Source organism: Sphaeramia orbicularis, chromosome 5 (assembly GCF_902148855.1).
Source record: "Sphaeramia orbicularis chromosome 5, fSphaOr1.1, whole genome shotgun sequence".
NCBI lineage: Eukaryota > Metazoa > Chordata > Actinopteri > Kurtiformes > Apogonidae > Sphaeramia > Sphaeramia orbicularis.
The window spans coordinates 46,414,185-46,427,887 of record NC_043961.1 but is presented as its reverse complement, the minus strand read 5'-3'; the positions used below and the strand labels follow the sequence as shown (position 1 = coordinate 46,427,887).

General features: G+C 36.3%; 1 protein-coding gene across 6 annotated transcripts in view; it reads left to right on the top strand.

Annotated features, from left to right (window-relative positions):
• Nucleotides 1–13,703, top strand: part of kif5ab (kinesin family member 5A, b) — a 142,079-nt gene that overhangs the window by 69,912 nt on the left and 58,464 nt on the right. For all 6 annotated transcript variants that reach the window (XM_030134310.1, XM_030134314.1, XM_030134311.1 and 3 more), the window contains exons 13-15: nt 1,197–1,265; nt 4,260–4,466; nt 8,561–8,707. In XM_030134310.1, the coding sequence (XP_029990170.1) occupies nt 1,197–1,265; nt 4,260–4,466; nt 8,561–8,707 (423 nt within the window). The remainder of the gene's footprint in view (nt 1–1,196; nt 1,266–4,259; nt 4,467–8,560; nt 8,708–13,703) is intronic.

Genomic DNA, 13,703 nt, shown 5'->3' with positions numbered 1-13,703 from the left:
AAACATAATGATGACTAATTAGAAAAAGGACCTTTAGGAATAGTAATCATAGGGGGAATGGTGGAGATACATAGAATAGGATTAAACTTTAATTTATTAAGACATTATGCATGTTCATGTGGGCTGCCTGCTTCGGTGTCCCTATTTCCCACTACTATCAAGAAATATTCAGTGGATGGTGCAGAACTAATGGTAGCTCTTACAAATCACTGGCACATTTTATTGTGCTGTTTCTTTCATCATCAACATTCTGTCATAGTTATTATATAATGGGTTGAATTAAAGTAGTGCAACTGACTGTTCATTTTGCATAATCCAGTCCTTCCCATTCACTTGTCAAAAAAAAAACCTTAAATAAAAAGAACAGTAATATCCATATCTAACTCTATCTCCCTCTCATTCTTTTAATGATTCTCCACTTCTTCTTTAGTTTGATAGTAAAATAGTAGTAGTGAAGGGTTAGCACTAGCACCTATATATGACTAAGGACCAATGTGCTCTGTGCAGTTTTTGTTTTCAAATCTGGCAAGTAATAAAAATGTGATTCAGGTTTATATGTTTCAATGTTCAATGCCAATAAATGGTTCTTGTTCTACAAAATATTTCTGTGTATCATCAGTCTATCACTCTATCATTATAAAGAATAGAAATAGTTGTTTGCAGCTGTAGTTACAAAGTACATTTGAGAAACAATCAAACGTACACCCCCTCCTCACACGTGTATCCAGGTGGGTGGTTATATATAGGGTAATCCACTGGGATGCATAAATCTTTTTTCCTCTACTTATTTGGTATCTCCCTCTACAATTCCTGATGCAGAATATTCTGAATTGCAAGTTATTAATGAAGAGAACATGCCTGAAGCATTGTGTCTTCATTCAGTGTAGTGGTTGAAAAGGCTTTATTTTTTTCATAACATACACCAGCAGACACCAGAAACATAAATGTTGTTTAAATGAAAATGTGTTATATTAATTTAGGCTAAGTTATATTTAAACCACTACATATATTATGTCACTTTCTATCACTTTTGCAATGTAAATTTAGAAATAGATCCACATGATCTTGATGTAAACAAGATGATGAAAAATTCTCTAAGTAGGCGTATTTGTTACAGTTGTCTTTTTCATGTCTGTTTTTTTTTTTTTTTAATGTAATTAAACTTTATTTATTTAATTGTCTTTTTAACACCGAAGGATGATGAGATCAACCATCAGAGCCAGATGGTGGAGAAGCTGAAGGAGCAGATGCTTGATCAGGAGGAGGTAAAAGACCTCAGTTTTACATCCTTTCATCAGTTTGGTTAAACAACCCACAGAGGCTGTAGCACCTGCAAATGCAGCAACCACTCATACAGGACATTCAGTGAAGCCATGAGAGCTTTATTAAGCTGCCCTTGAGATAAATAAGAAAACTTTCAGGTGCCAGAAAGCACTTTAAACATTGTTGTTTAATCATAAGCATAGCTTCAATCAAAATATAATAAGTGCTAGGGGCTTCTGTGACACAGATGACCACAGGGAAAGATCAATATGAAGATGAAAGAAATACTGGAGCATGGTGAGCCCCAGTCTGTGTTAGTTTTATTTATATTATATTTTATATTATAGTGTTTTTCTAGGCATATGGAAGTATCAGATACCATTGATGGCCAACATAATCATACAAATTAAAGGCTTCAAAATTATTCTATATGTTCAGGATGGCCACCAGCAATGGGAAATCCATCTCTTTTCAGAGAGTCAATTCATTTAGCTCTGCTCTACAATAACAGTAATTTGTTTCAGCTTCATCATGTCTTTAGTTTTAGTACTGCTTGGGTTTTAGAATTCAGGTATATATAATGAAGTGTTGACCATTGTTCATTATGTGTGCATGTCATGGGACAAGGACTATGGGTTCAATGTGAGGCTAATACCAAAGTACAGTAAAGTGTAGTACCACTGATAGCCACTAGGTGTTCTCTCCAAAAGCCCAAGCTCCCATAAACGTACACTGAGCATCTGTACATGAGTAGCTGTTCCCCCAGCCCTCATTTATCAAGTTGGACCCTACAAAATGTAGTGATTTGTTGGTACTACTCAAATTATCAAAACCATTTTGTATGCCATATCAGGGTTTGACAGGTCTGTATGACAGTTTGCTCACGTGGAACTTCTGTTTATTGAATAAATCTCCCAAAATCCTGGCATCACAGTAGCTCTAACCACTTCATCTATAAAGTCTGTAGTGCATGCATATATCACTTAAAGTATTCACTTTAATTATACTAACCTTTATAATTACTAGAATACTATTTTACAATATGCTTGGTTTAAAGATATTAATGTAATATTAAAATCTGTTGCAAATTATTAAAATATTATTAATAATAAACATGATAAATTAGTGTTTTCACATAAACAGTAGACACTGGGCATCTAGTCCTTTTGCATAAGTTGATGTTAGAATTCTTACACTACTGTGATGTGGTCTCACATAGCATCTCCACGTCTTTCTAATATTGAGTAGTTCCTCTGGAGAAAAGCTTGGCTGAATTCATTATCATTCAACAGGGGGAAAAATCCCTGGCTCCTTTATATCTCTTAAAAACAGTCACATTGGTTCAAGGCAATACTAAGTCCAGGGTTCAGCAGCAGTGCCTTTGCAAAAATTGCTGGGTAGGAGGTTTGTTTTGGTAAAACATTTGCATGTGGAGAAGTGGTGTCAAAATCCACCCCCCCAAAATAACCTGCTTTACTACACAATCCAAATCTTCACCAATACCTGCCATTTTCAGTGTTCAGTGCAGTTCAGAGGTTGTTCTTTTGTGTAGAAAAGGGGAATTTGAAAAAGTTAACATGCAGATAGTGAAAGGCAAGAACATACAGACAGAAATAAGACTACCTATGAAGTCCACATTAATTAAGATAAATAATAAAATAAATAAACTTTTCAAAACACAAACCCTTGCACACAAATCATACTCAAACTGAGCACAGTGTGCAGCATCAAATAAAAAAAGACATGAATAAATTGCAATGTGCAAAGCAGCAGCATAATCCCATTTTTAACACTGTAACAGTGTTAGTAAATATTGTTATTATTTTTGGCGTTGTAGCATGGAGTGCCTGGGGCCGAGCAGTGTGACAAAAAGATGATGCTGTTTTTCTGTCTTGGATAAGAATTAAAGACAAAAAGCATGTGTCTCTCAGACAGGAGCTGGCTCCTATAAACACAATTTGTTCATGACCAGAACATTTCTAATGAGCACAAACCCAGTATATTTGTGAATGCAGTAGACCTTTCTGCAATAATAAACCAGTGCCAATTGAACAATTTGATGACTGAGTTAAAAGGTATTTAAAAAACTGTATTTATAACATGTCTTCATACAAGTCACCAATCAGCCAGAAACAAGGTTCAGCATGGAGTTCACTGCCAAGAAAATGACTTCACACTTACAAAATTAGATCATTCATAATCTTAAATGGGCCTGCAGTCAGCCAAGTTGATATGATGGTAACTACCCGACGTTATCTTCTGTACAGTAACATAAATTAGATCCATTTAGTCAAACAGAAGCTGCATGAGACTGTACAAACATCCACGCTCCCTGGGTAGAGCTGCATCCACATTTAATGAGATCCCCTCAGCAAAATGACCCGCAGTGGGTTGCAGCAGTGCAAATGGAAGCAATCATGGTGGCCATTAAATACTCACAGCTCTTATGGTATGAAACGGTGCCTGTGTCTGTCACAGGTTATAGTTATCCTAAGTGCTTTAGTAGAAGGCAATTGGACTGAGGATCATGTAGGACTATCAAAGAATTGTACGTATTTGACGATAATTTCACATATGTACCATCTGTTTAACCCCATCTCTATGGTATAAAAGGGTTTATTTACAGCAAATATATCTCCATCAAAAACATATATTCTTTTAGGTTTCATGCTCTCCACCTATGGTAGAAACTTCCTGTATAATGAACATCTGATGTTACTGTTAACTGGATGAAAACATTACTGTCAACTGTGATGTTTCATTAAATGTAATATACAGTGTCCCTTACCTATTAGTTTTTGTTTTAACTTTAAAGCATTTATTTCCTTGTTTTACTTCTTGTTTAAATTTTTTTTAAAAGCAGTTTTAATGTTTTTAAACTGGTATTTTAATGTATTCCTACTCCTCTGTGAAGTACCATGAATTGCTTTGTGCCTTAGTGGTGTTGCATAAATGTGGCTGCCTTGCCTTAGCTTATTAATGTCTTTGTCTCTCAGCTTCTGGCATCATCCAGAGGGGACAGTGAAAAGGTGCAGTCAGAGCTGGGCAGGCTGCAAACCGAGAATGAATCTGCTAAAGCAGAGGTAAAGGAAGTACTCCAGGCGTTGGAGGAGCTGGCTGTGAACTACGACCAGAAGAGCCTGGCGGTCGAGGAGAAGACTATGCAGAACAAGCTGCTGGCTGAAGAACTGGCAAAGAAAATGGTGGGTTTTCTTCCACAAATGTCTCTTGCAGCCAAGGATGAAGGCAAAAAGAAAGAGGCAGACAAAGGGGCTTAGTGAGAAGTGCCAATGAGTCACAGAACATCATCAAAAACTGACCAACACTGTTCCACTCGCTTCATTTACATGCACATTGATATTTCGCTGTTATTTCCACTACGACAGTGTTCTGAAGTTGATGATGTTTGTGTGACATGCGGGTAATGGAAGTTCTCCTCTGAATTGGGCCTTTTTCCAACTTGTTAATTTAACTGTTATTATTCAGATTTCAGTCTTTGGACATGTACAGCCCATCAGAACATTCAGTACATGCATCTGTGTCTGTTTTTCTTTCTTTATCTCAGTTTGGGAAAAGATCTTTGTAAAGTGCAAACAAACCTGTTGGCAAACTTAGTCCTGATGAAAAAACATTTCTGAACAGAGGGTTTAACCTACTTTTACATATTATAAAATGGTTGGAGAACAGGGTTTTGGATGAGGGCAAATATTGCCATGCCAACCTTTTCAAGAATGTGGATGAAGGATTAAAAGACTGGGTAAAAGATGTCAGACACTCAAGGCACTAAAGGCACTGTAAAACCTGGTTGAGAAGGACAGCCACATCTGTGTTTTTTAACTGTATTCACATTGATTTTAAAATGTCAGGATGGCAAGAAAAAAAATAGACTAGCTGGTGTTTGACAATATCACCTCAAAAGAAAAATGTGAGAATGCTGTGAACTCTAGCTTCAGAGTCTGTTTTTTTCTGTGAGTAGGGTTATGATTCAGAAGAAGATGTGATGTTTCACTAAGAAGCTCATTTGCATGAGGTGTCTTGCACTGCTGTCAAGGATTAAAACTGTAGTTAATTAAATCTGGCAGAGTGTATATACAACTTCAGGATGTTTATTTTATCATAATATTCTACACCTATGAAGCTTTGACTCTGTAGAGTTTAAGGCCAGACATCTTCATGTCAGGATTTGGGGCTATAAAAAATAACAAAATGTGTTTTGAGTCATTGATGTTTTGAGGATGTAAAATTCCTGATTCCAATAGGAAAGGAGATTGTAATGAAAAGTTTGGAAATTATACAACAGTACTTTTCAAGTGACTGGATGTTTGTGCTGCACCTTAATTAAAGGAAAATAAAACAAAAATGAAATAGAACAACCAAGAAGGACTACTGGCAGAGCTGGTGAGAGCTTAATGAAGTTACTGTAACTGGCTCAGTGGACTGAATGGGTCATTGTTCACTTTCTTAAAACGGCGTCAATATTTCATGCACCATTTTACAATCTGCCAGAGCGTCCTCTGCTCCCTCTGTGGCTTTCTCAGAGGCAGGTCCAGAAATGGATGAAAAAGCTGACACTATAACTACTGAGTGCACAATTTAGTCCGCTAAACCCTGCCATCTCACTAAAGCGCCCCTATTCACTCTTACCTCTTACCTGATGTGATTCCTTCTCAGGGCTACTCTGATCTCACCTACAGCGACTAAAAGAATCGCATTATTTTCTACTCCATGGGCTTTTTCCAGCCTTACTGCCTTTGAGTCTTTGACCAATTCTCTGCTTTCTGCATCCACATGTTAATGGAGCATTGCAGCTTTTCTATGGTGGAAGGTAATAGAGCCAACCCAGCAATGTAAAGATATTCTATTCTAAGTAAAAGCTCTGCATTAAGAACATATATGTGTAAGCAACAAAATGTTGTTAAACTATTTGAAGTAAAGTACTAGTTTCGTCCCTTTGATGAATACTTTGTTTTTTCATATTATCACATTGTTAATACTTTGTAGAACCATGGGATATTTAGTGGAGAAAACAAGAAACATGAAGGTGTTTTTAGCTTTTAGATTCTAATCTTTGATTTTTGCCAATATGTTTTGTGATTTACTGAGATGAAACCACGTGAGGAAGTCAGCAGGAAGCTGGTGATATCTGAAAAATATGCCCAACTGCAGACTGTTTATAGTGAGGTGGCAACAGGTTAGTAATGTAAGAATATGTGACTAAATTTGGACAAATGTAATGTAAAATAAATGTAGAGTAAAATGTGTAATATTTGCCTCTAACATGATTTGGGTTAAATACACGAAGTTGTGTAAGATGCGAAACACTCAAATTTATGACTCAAATTTCTAAAAGCACAGTGTTTGACATATACTCCAACATTTCCAAAGATGAATAAAGCATTTGGATCCTTTCCTGAAGTAGAAGTACCTCAGTACTTTGATACTGTGAAAATTCAAAATCTTAATGTGGGACTTTTACAATTAACATATAGAAAGCTGAAGCCATCAGTGAACAAACATTGAAATGGACTTTTACAGATGTAGGAAAAATCAAGTGCATTTTCATGTGGCTTTTCTGGTTGTTTCTCCATGATTATGCTCTAAACCACATGTAAAGACATCCACATTTCATCCTCATGTTTCCCTCTGTGTGTCTGACTGACACGTCTGTTAGACAGGCGACTGGCAGATCGTATATTTGTGTGTTCATTGCCCAGAGTTTTGTTTTTCAGACCAAACTACATAAAAAACAAAACTACATGCACACTGTGAGTAGTGGAGTATCAAAAGGAGAAGGATAAACCAGTCAGTTCATTTCTGCATTGTTCTGGGCACACACACTGTGTTCATTGTCATTTGCTAAAAGTACAAAGTCACTGCCCAAAGGTCAACTCCTCAGAAAAATAACAGGAAATAGAGAATAATGCAGAGAGCAGGGTCTCTGTAGGGAAATACACTACTACACACTGACAGAGGGAGTCTACTAATCATTCTTATTTAAGTAAAATGTTGCTTATTTTACTTTTCAGTACAGATCTAATGAAAAAGTTCTTCATTCAGCTCACATTTCAGCACTGTTGCTTTTTAAATGTTCCATATTTACAGTAGAATTGGCGTGGCAATGACCCAGAAAAACGATACAATGAAGTTCATTCATCACTGTCGTCACAGCTCCTTAGCTGGACTCATCTCTGCTTCGTATAGAACCTAGAACCCCCTTCTGTTCTTCAGCAGCAGGCCATGTTATCGGTCACTGTCACTGCCATTCAACCTCTGCTTTAAGCAGCCTGTCTCATCCATCTGACCACTTCAAGCCTTTTCTATCAATCACATTAATTCCATTTATCATTCATTCAGCTTCTTTCTTTCTTTCTTTCTTTCTTTCTTTCTTTCTTTCTTTCTTTCTTTCTTTCTTTCTTTCTTTCTTTCTTTCTTTCTTTCTTTCTTTCTTTTCACTTACTTGTACATAATTCTATTCGGCTTAATTATTTACTGTCAGTTTGGTTAAGTTAATGTTTTGACATGGGAACTGACCTGGAGAATGATTAGGGGGCTTGAAGTTAATGAAGGAAATGAAGATGGAGAGGGTGACAAAGACTAACTGTACTTAAGATTGTGGTTAAGGGCGCTTTCATTTGACTGATGATCTATAGATCCAATAACCTAACATGCCCTGTTTAAAAAAGAAAGGAACAAAGGCACAGTATTTATTTTGTAATAGATTATCCACTTTGTGTGATTAAAAATGAAGAAAATAATATGAACAATCTTTACTGTCAATAAATGTGGCACTAATATTTTTTAAAGACACACATAATAGAAAAGATATTTGAAGAGATCAACCAGTGTTCAGCTTTAACAAATAAAAGGTTTTATTTCTTAGATAGAAACACTGGAGGGTCTTTGTTTGATTGTATTTCATCAGTTGTGTAGAATGTCAACTAAACCCAAACTTGCTGTACAAAATCAATGAGATAAAGAAAGACAGAACCATCTTTCACTTGGATCCCATTTCCCTCCAATCACCCACTATCACTGTACTTTATTGATTTGTAATTTAGTGGCCATTACATTTTGCTACTTGCATTTCTTAGATGAGAATCAGGCCAAGGGTTACAATGCGTATCAGTCCCCCATCCTCCTCTTATCTTCTCTATTTTCCCTCCTGTTAATACGATCTTCATGTCTCTCATCTTCCCCACTGTGGGTCTCCACTTTGGCATCCCACTTCCATGGTACCCTAGCACCTCATCTTTCTTGTCTCTCTCTATGTTAACTCCCTCATCCCCCCATCTTGCAGGCTCACCTTATGGCGTTAGAAGCTGAGCTGTCCCGCATCCAGGAAGTGAGTAGCCACCAGAGGAAACGCATCGCTGAGATTCTCAATGGGCTCATGAGGGACTTGAGCGAGTTCAGCACTATCGTCGGAAACAGGGACATCAAGCTGGTGAGCGTGGAGTGGCTGAGATGGATAATTTTTTTTATTCTGAGGATAGAACCAGAGACAGCAGATGTCTGAGAAAAAATGTGATAGATAAAAGATACATTTAATACCATGCATATGTATTCCAGGTTCAGTATTTATTTTGTGATGTCTGAATATACAACTCTGCAGCCCCTGCAGAACACCTCTGAAAGGTAAACTCTACAGCAGTATCCATTTTAATGACATAGACTGTCAATACTTATTTATATGCAGCTTCAACACCAGTTTTTATTCATTTATTTATGACTGTGTTTGTTTGAATGTATGTATGAGTCTTGTGCCTCAGATACATCATGTATGAGAAAATCATTTAAAAACATGGGTTGGAAATTGCCCCAAACATTATTGGATTCATGCAAATAAATGTGTTAGCTTATTAGTTATTAGTATTTATTTAAAGACAATGCCGTTAACAGGCATGAACTCTTATATGTTGCACAAGGAATTTGATCATTCTCAAGCCCTGTGTCTGTTTAGACTTGTACATTTTTACACATTTTAAAACAAATCATTACTATAACAACAGAGTAAAAGTTAGACTAAAATGCAGTTCACTGTATTTAACATCAATCTGTACAGGGCACATTAAAAATTCTGTGCCTAATAAAAAAAAATTGGTTTAAATTCATAAATGCTAAAAGCATTTCTTCCTCAAGGAATGACTCATTCTCCTCATCTAAGTCCCTGGTTCTATGTATGAATTGATAAAGGAGCAACATCATGTCAAATTTTAAAACCTAAAGAAACTAAAAACTGTTATTTTATCAAATGTACACAGTGCAGACATTTGTGTTTGGTGCTGTCTTAAATTCCATACTAACATGCTTAGTATTAGGTTTGAATTTTTTCAAACTCCAAAACCATACTATGAAACCAATAGTTTGTGAAAGGTACACTGTTTCTGGATAAATATTACAGTATGCAATCTTTTGACACTCGACCAGCATAAATATCTCACAATGCAATGCAGATGTGGCAGCGAAGAATAATGACAGACAGTGACCACAGCCCAGTCACTGGTAGTGAGTAGTACGAGAGGATTTCAAAAATTTTGTGGAAAAAGAACATAGCTTTGATGTGGTTTAAATCACATGGCCCTCAGTTTCATACAGATGGACTTAAAGGCTCATATCAATGCTTGCAGAAGTGTATTTGTATCTGATCCACTTGAGATCATATTGGTCTGTATGTGGCCCCTGAACTAAAATGATTTTCACATCCTTGATCCTTGATTGACTATCTTCAGTGAAATGCAAAAATTACATTGAAGATAGTCAGCTGGCTGGTTTTGGCCCCCAGACCTTATGTTTGACACATGTTGAAATACAAGTGTTCAGAGAATGCAAACCTCCACCAAGCACCCTAAACGGTGTGCATGTGTGGATCGACTATTTCTTTTTAAATTAAATAGTCTCAAGGTTGTTCCATACAGCAGAAAAAGTTGAAGCTTGGTACCAGTCATGTGTATGTCAAATTAAATTAAATTCCAATCAATATTTGTTGAGTTTTAATGAAAAATGTGTTGTAAATGGGTTTTCAATGTTAAATTGAAATGTCCACAGAGTCCACATTCCACAGTGGATGTGGACAATTTTGTGCCAGATACAAGATATTGTTAAAAGCTACAAGTGTATCAAATCGGAGGCTAATCAGAGTCATTTTGAATTTTTTATGAATTTTTGAAAATTGTTCAATGATGAGAGATAGGAAAATTTGAGATTTTGTGACCTTGCTGTGACCTTGAACTCTGGCCTACTTGGCCCAAAATGTAATGGGTTCGTCCCAGGGCCTAGGCCTATCTGTGGGTAAAATTTGGTAAAGATGGTTGTAATAGTTTTTCCGTGAAGTTGCTAACAAACAAACAAACAAACAAACAAACACACAAAGCACAGTGATCACAATACCTCCTGGCGGAGGTAATAAATATTCTAACTTGAAGTTTTTGAAACCTCTTCATATTACACATATACCGGTACTGTCTCTAGTGTCACACAGATGTATGTAGTCCTCTAGTATTACACACAAGGGTACATACCTCAGCTGGAAAGATACATTCTACAGTTTTTATCCAAAACAGTATGCTGAATGTTAGTGTTGATGTTGTGCATGTGGTTCATAGTATAGAATTCCAAACAGACCATTTTTTAAAAGACTTGATAGGTGTGAAAGGTCTTTGGCTTCTTCTTACAAATGACTTCAGTGTAATTTTACAACTGGCTACATACATGATCAACATAAGCAGTTCTCAGTCACAACACAGGTATAAAATACAATGAAATAAAGGAACCAAAATTCACAGTATAATTATCTGAAATGGCTCCATCTCTAACTAGCTTGTTGCCAGCCCTTAACAGTAACTCCTGGAAATAAAACTATATAGCAGCTGAAGATGAAATATGTCACTGTGCCATAATTAGGTGTGAGGAATTTACACATCTCAATGAGCATTTAAACACATCCCTGCTTGTGTTAAATAATGACAGCTGAAGACCATAGATAAAACTTAAAGCTCTGATATATTGGGTTGCTTTTAGTCAGCCTTTAAGAATTGTAAAAGGTTTTATATGTGCAATTAATTTGATTTCATTTGGTAATGAGTTTCAGAGTTCACAGCATTTTATGGAGAAAGCTGATTGCCCACATCTAGATCTATGATGTGGCATTTTATCTTTCACTGTGTCTCTAGTCACTCATGATGTCATGTCTCTGGGTTTATCTGAAAGCAGCTATGGATCTAGACCACTGACCATTTAAAGACTGTGAAGTATTTAGTGAAGCTCTGAAACATTGATTGCTGATTCTGTCCTCTCAGGATGTGACATTTGTGCCATCAGACAGGCTTCTTGTCCATTATTTTTAGAACCTGATTGCATCAGGATGTGAGGTTTCTGATTTCAGATGATGTTAAAGTGCATCTGCGTGGGCATTTTAAAGGAGTTGGTCTCTAAGTGGACACCTAATTATGCTGCCAACTTTTTCAAGTGGCTGTGCCTAGATGAATAGAAACAGGGTTACAGTGGATTTCAAATCATGATCTCCTGCTTCGAAGACAGATATAATGCCTTTTTTCCCCAGCTATTTGGAGATCAGGCCACAGTTCTTATCTGTAGTCACATTTTTTTATAAAATCAGATCCAGTCTCATTTGCACTGCTTTTGCAGCTGCAAAACAGGTGCAAATGAGACATAAATATAGGATGTAATTCACAGTTGGTGGAATTCACTGCAGACTCTGCTGCCAAGCTGGTAGTGTGAATGTATGGGAAATTAATATTAGACCATTTTTACTACCATGTCCACATCACGTAATGATACATAATTTGGAACAGATATAAAATCCACTTTGTAGTGATAAACAATGTGTACAGTCATGAGAAAAACAAAGTTTACCCTCTTTGAATTCTATGGTTTTATGTCTCAGGTTATAATGGAAAAAAAAATCTGGTTCTTAACAGATTCTAAAATGTCTTAAATCTAACCTCCAGCATTAACCAACACAATGGATTCCTCCATTCAATTGTTTTTGTTTCGTTTTGTTTTTTACATAAATGAAGCCACAACGGAAAAGCCGAACTAAGCATACCCCATGGTTTAGTTTAGTTTAGTTTATTTCAGACACAAACATAATACAAAGCATAGGGAAAAAAACAAACAAAACAAAAATAAAAAATATAATAATAGAAAAAGAACAACGGCTGTGCCTGACAGTGAGATGGAAGAAGCCAACGCTTATCCAGTCCTACCCTCCGATTCCAGTCCTCAGACTGTTAGTGCCTAATCACTTGTTATACAGCATAAGTTTGGTCCAGTAGCTTGTAGAACCACCTTTAACAGCAATAACAGGAAGTAATTATTTTACATATGACTTTATCATCCATCTTACAGAGGTTTGTTTTGTTTTGTTTCAGTTCATTTAGGTTTGTTTATATTTGTTCATGCACATCTTTCTTAAGGTCCCACAGCATTTCAGTCAGGTGTAGGTCTGGACTTTGACTGGGGATTTGTAAGACCTTGATTCTTTTCTTTTTCAGTAGAAAAATATGATTTGCTGGTATGGTTGGAATCATTGTCCTATTCCATGAATCAATTTTGGCCAAGCTGCTGGACAGATGGTCTCACATTTGACTCTGTAATCCTCTAATTTACAGTGGAGTTCATGGTCGAGTCAATGACTGTAAGGTGCCCTGATGAGGCTGCAGAACAAGCCTAAATTATATTCAATCTTTTTTTAATTGTGCCATCAGGATCTTTTACATTTAATGTGCTAACTTAGGCGTCTGAGATGTAACCCTTAAGTAGCAGTTTCTCTGTGCAGTGCATAGTCTGACCTTGGAGTAAAATTGCTAGCATCTTAAATCGTGGGATCAGCAACTCTTGAATGTTTCCCACATGAGAAATATCTGTCTCACTGTAGAATGATGGACTTAGACATCGCCTTTGAACCTTTCAAAGACCTTCTTAGTAGTTCCTGGCTGCTTCTTACCCTCTTAATTGTTATGGAAGCAGCAAGAGTATGCATACTTAGGTTTTCATGCACTGCTTCTCCATTTTGGCTTCATTTGTGTTAAATAAGAAATCACAGATTAGAATATGCTGTGTGTTGTTTCATAAGTTAGATTTAAACAGTTTACAACCTGTTAAGAATTAAATAATTTTGTATCATGGTCACACATAAAACCATAGATTTCAAAGACACTATCTTTGTTTTCGTCATGACTGTATATATTTCATTAATCATCATGAAATTGTATGTATGTGTTGTTGGAAATATATACAAGTGATAAATAATTCATTAATTAGAGCAAATAAATGCACACAGGTGGAGTTAACAAGCTCTTGTTTTTTTCTCATGATTAAAACAAATAGAATGTACTCTAGCCTTTCCTACTAGATTCAGTGATCGTCAGTTGTATAAAAAACTTGCTTCACATTAAAAGGTTTTGAAATGCTTCGTCTGT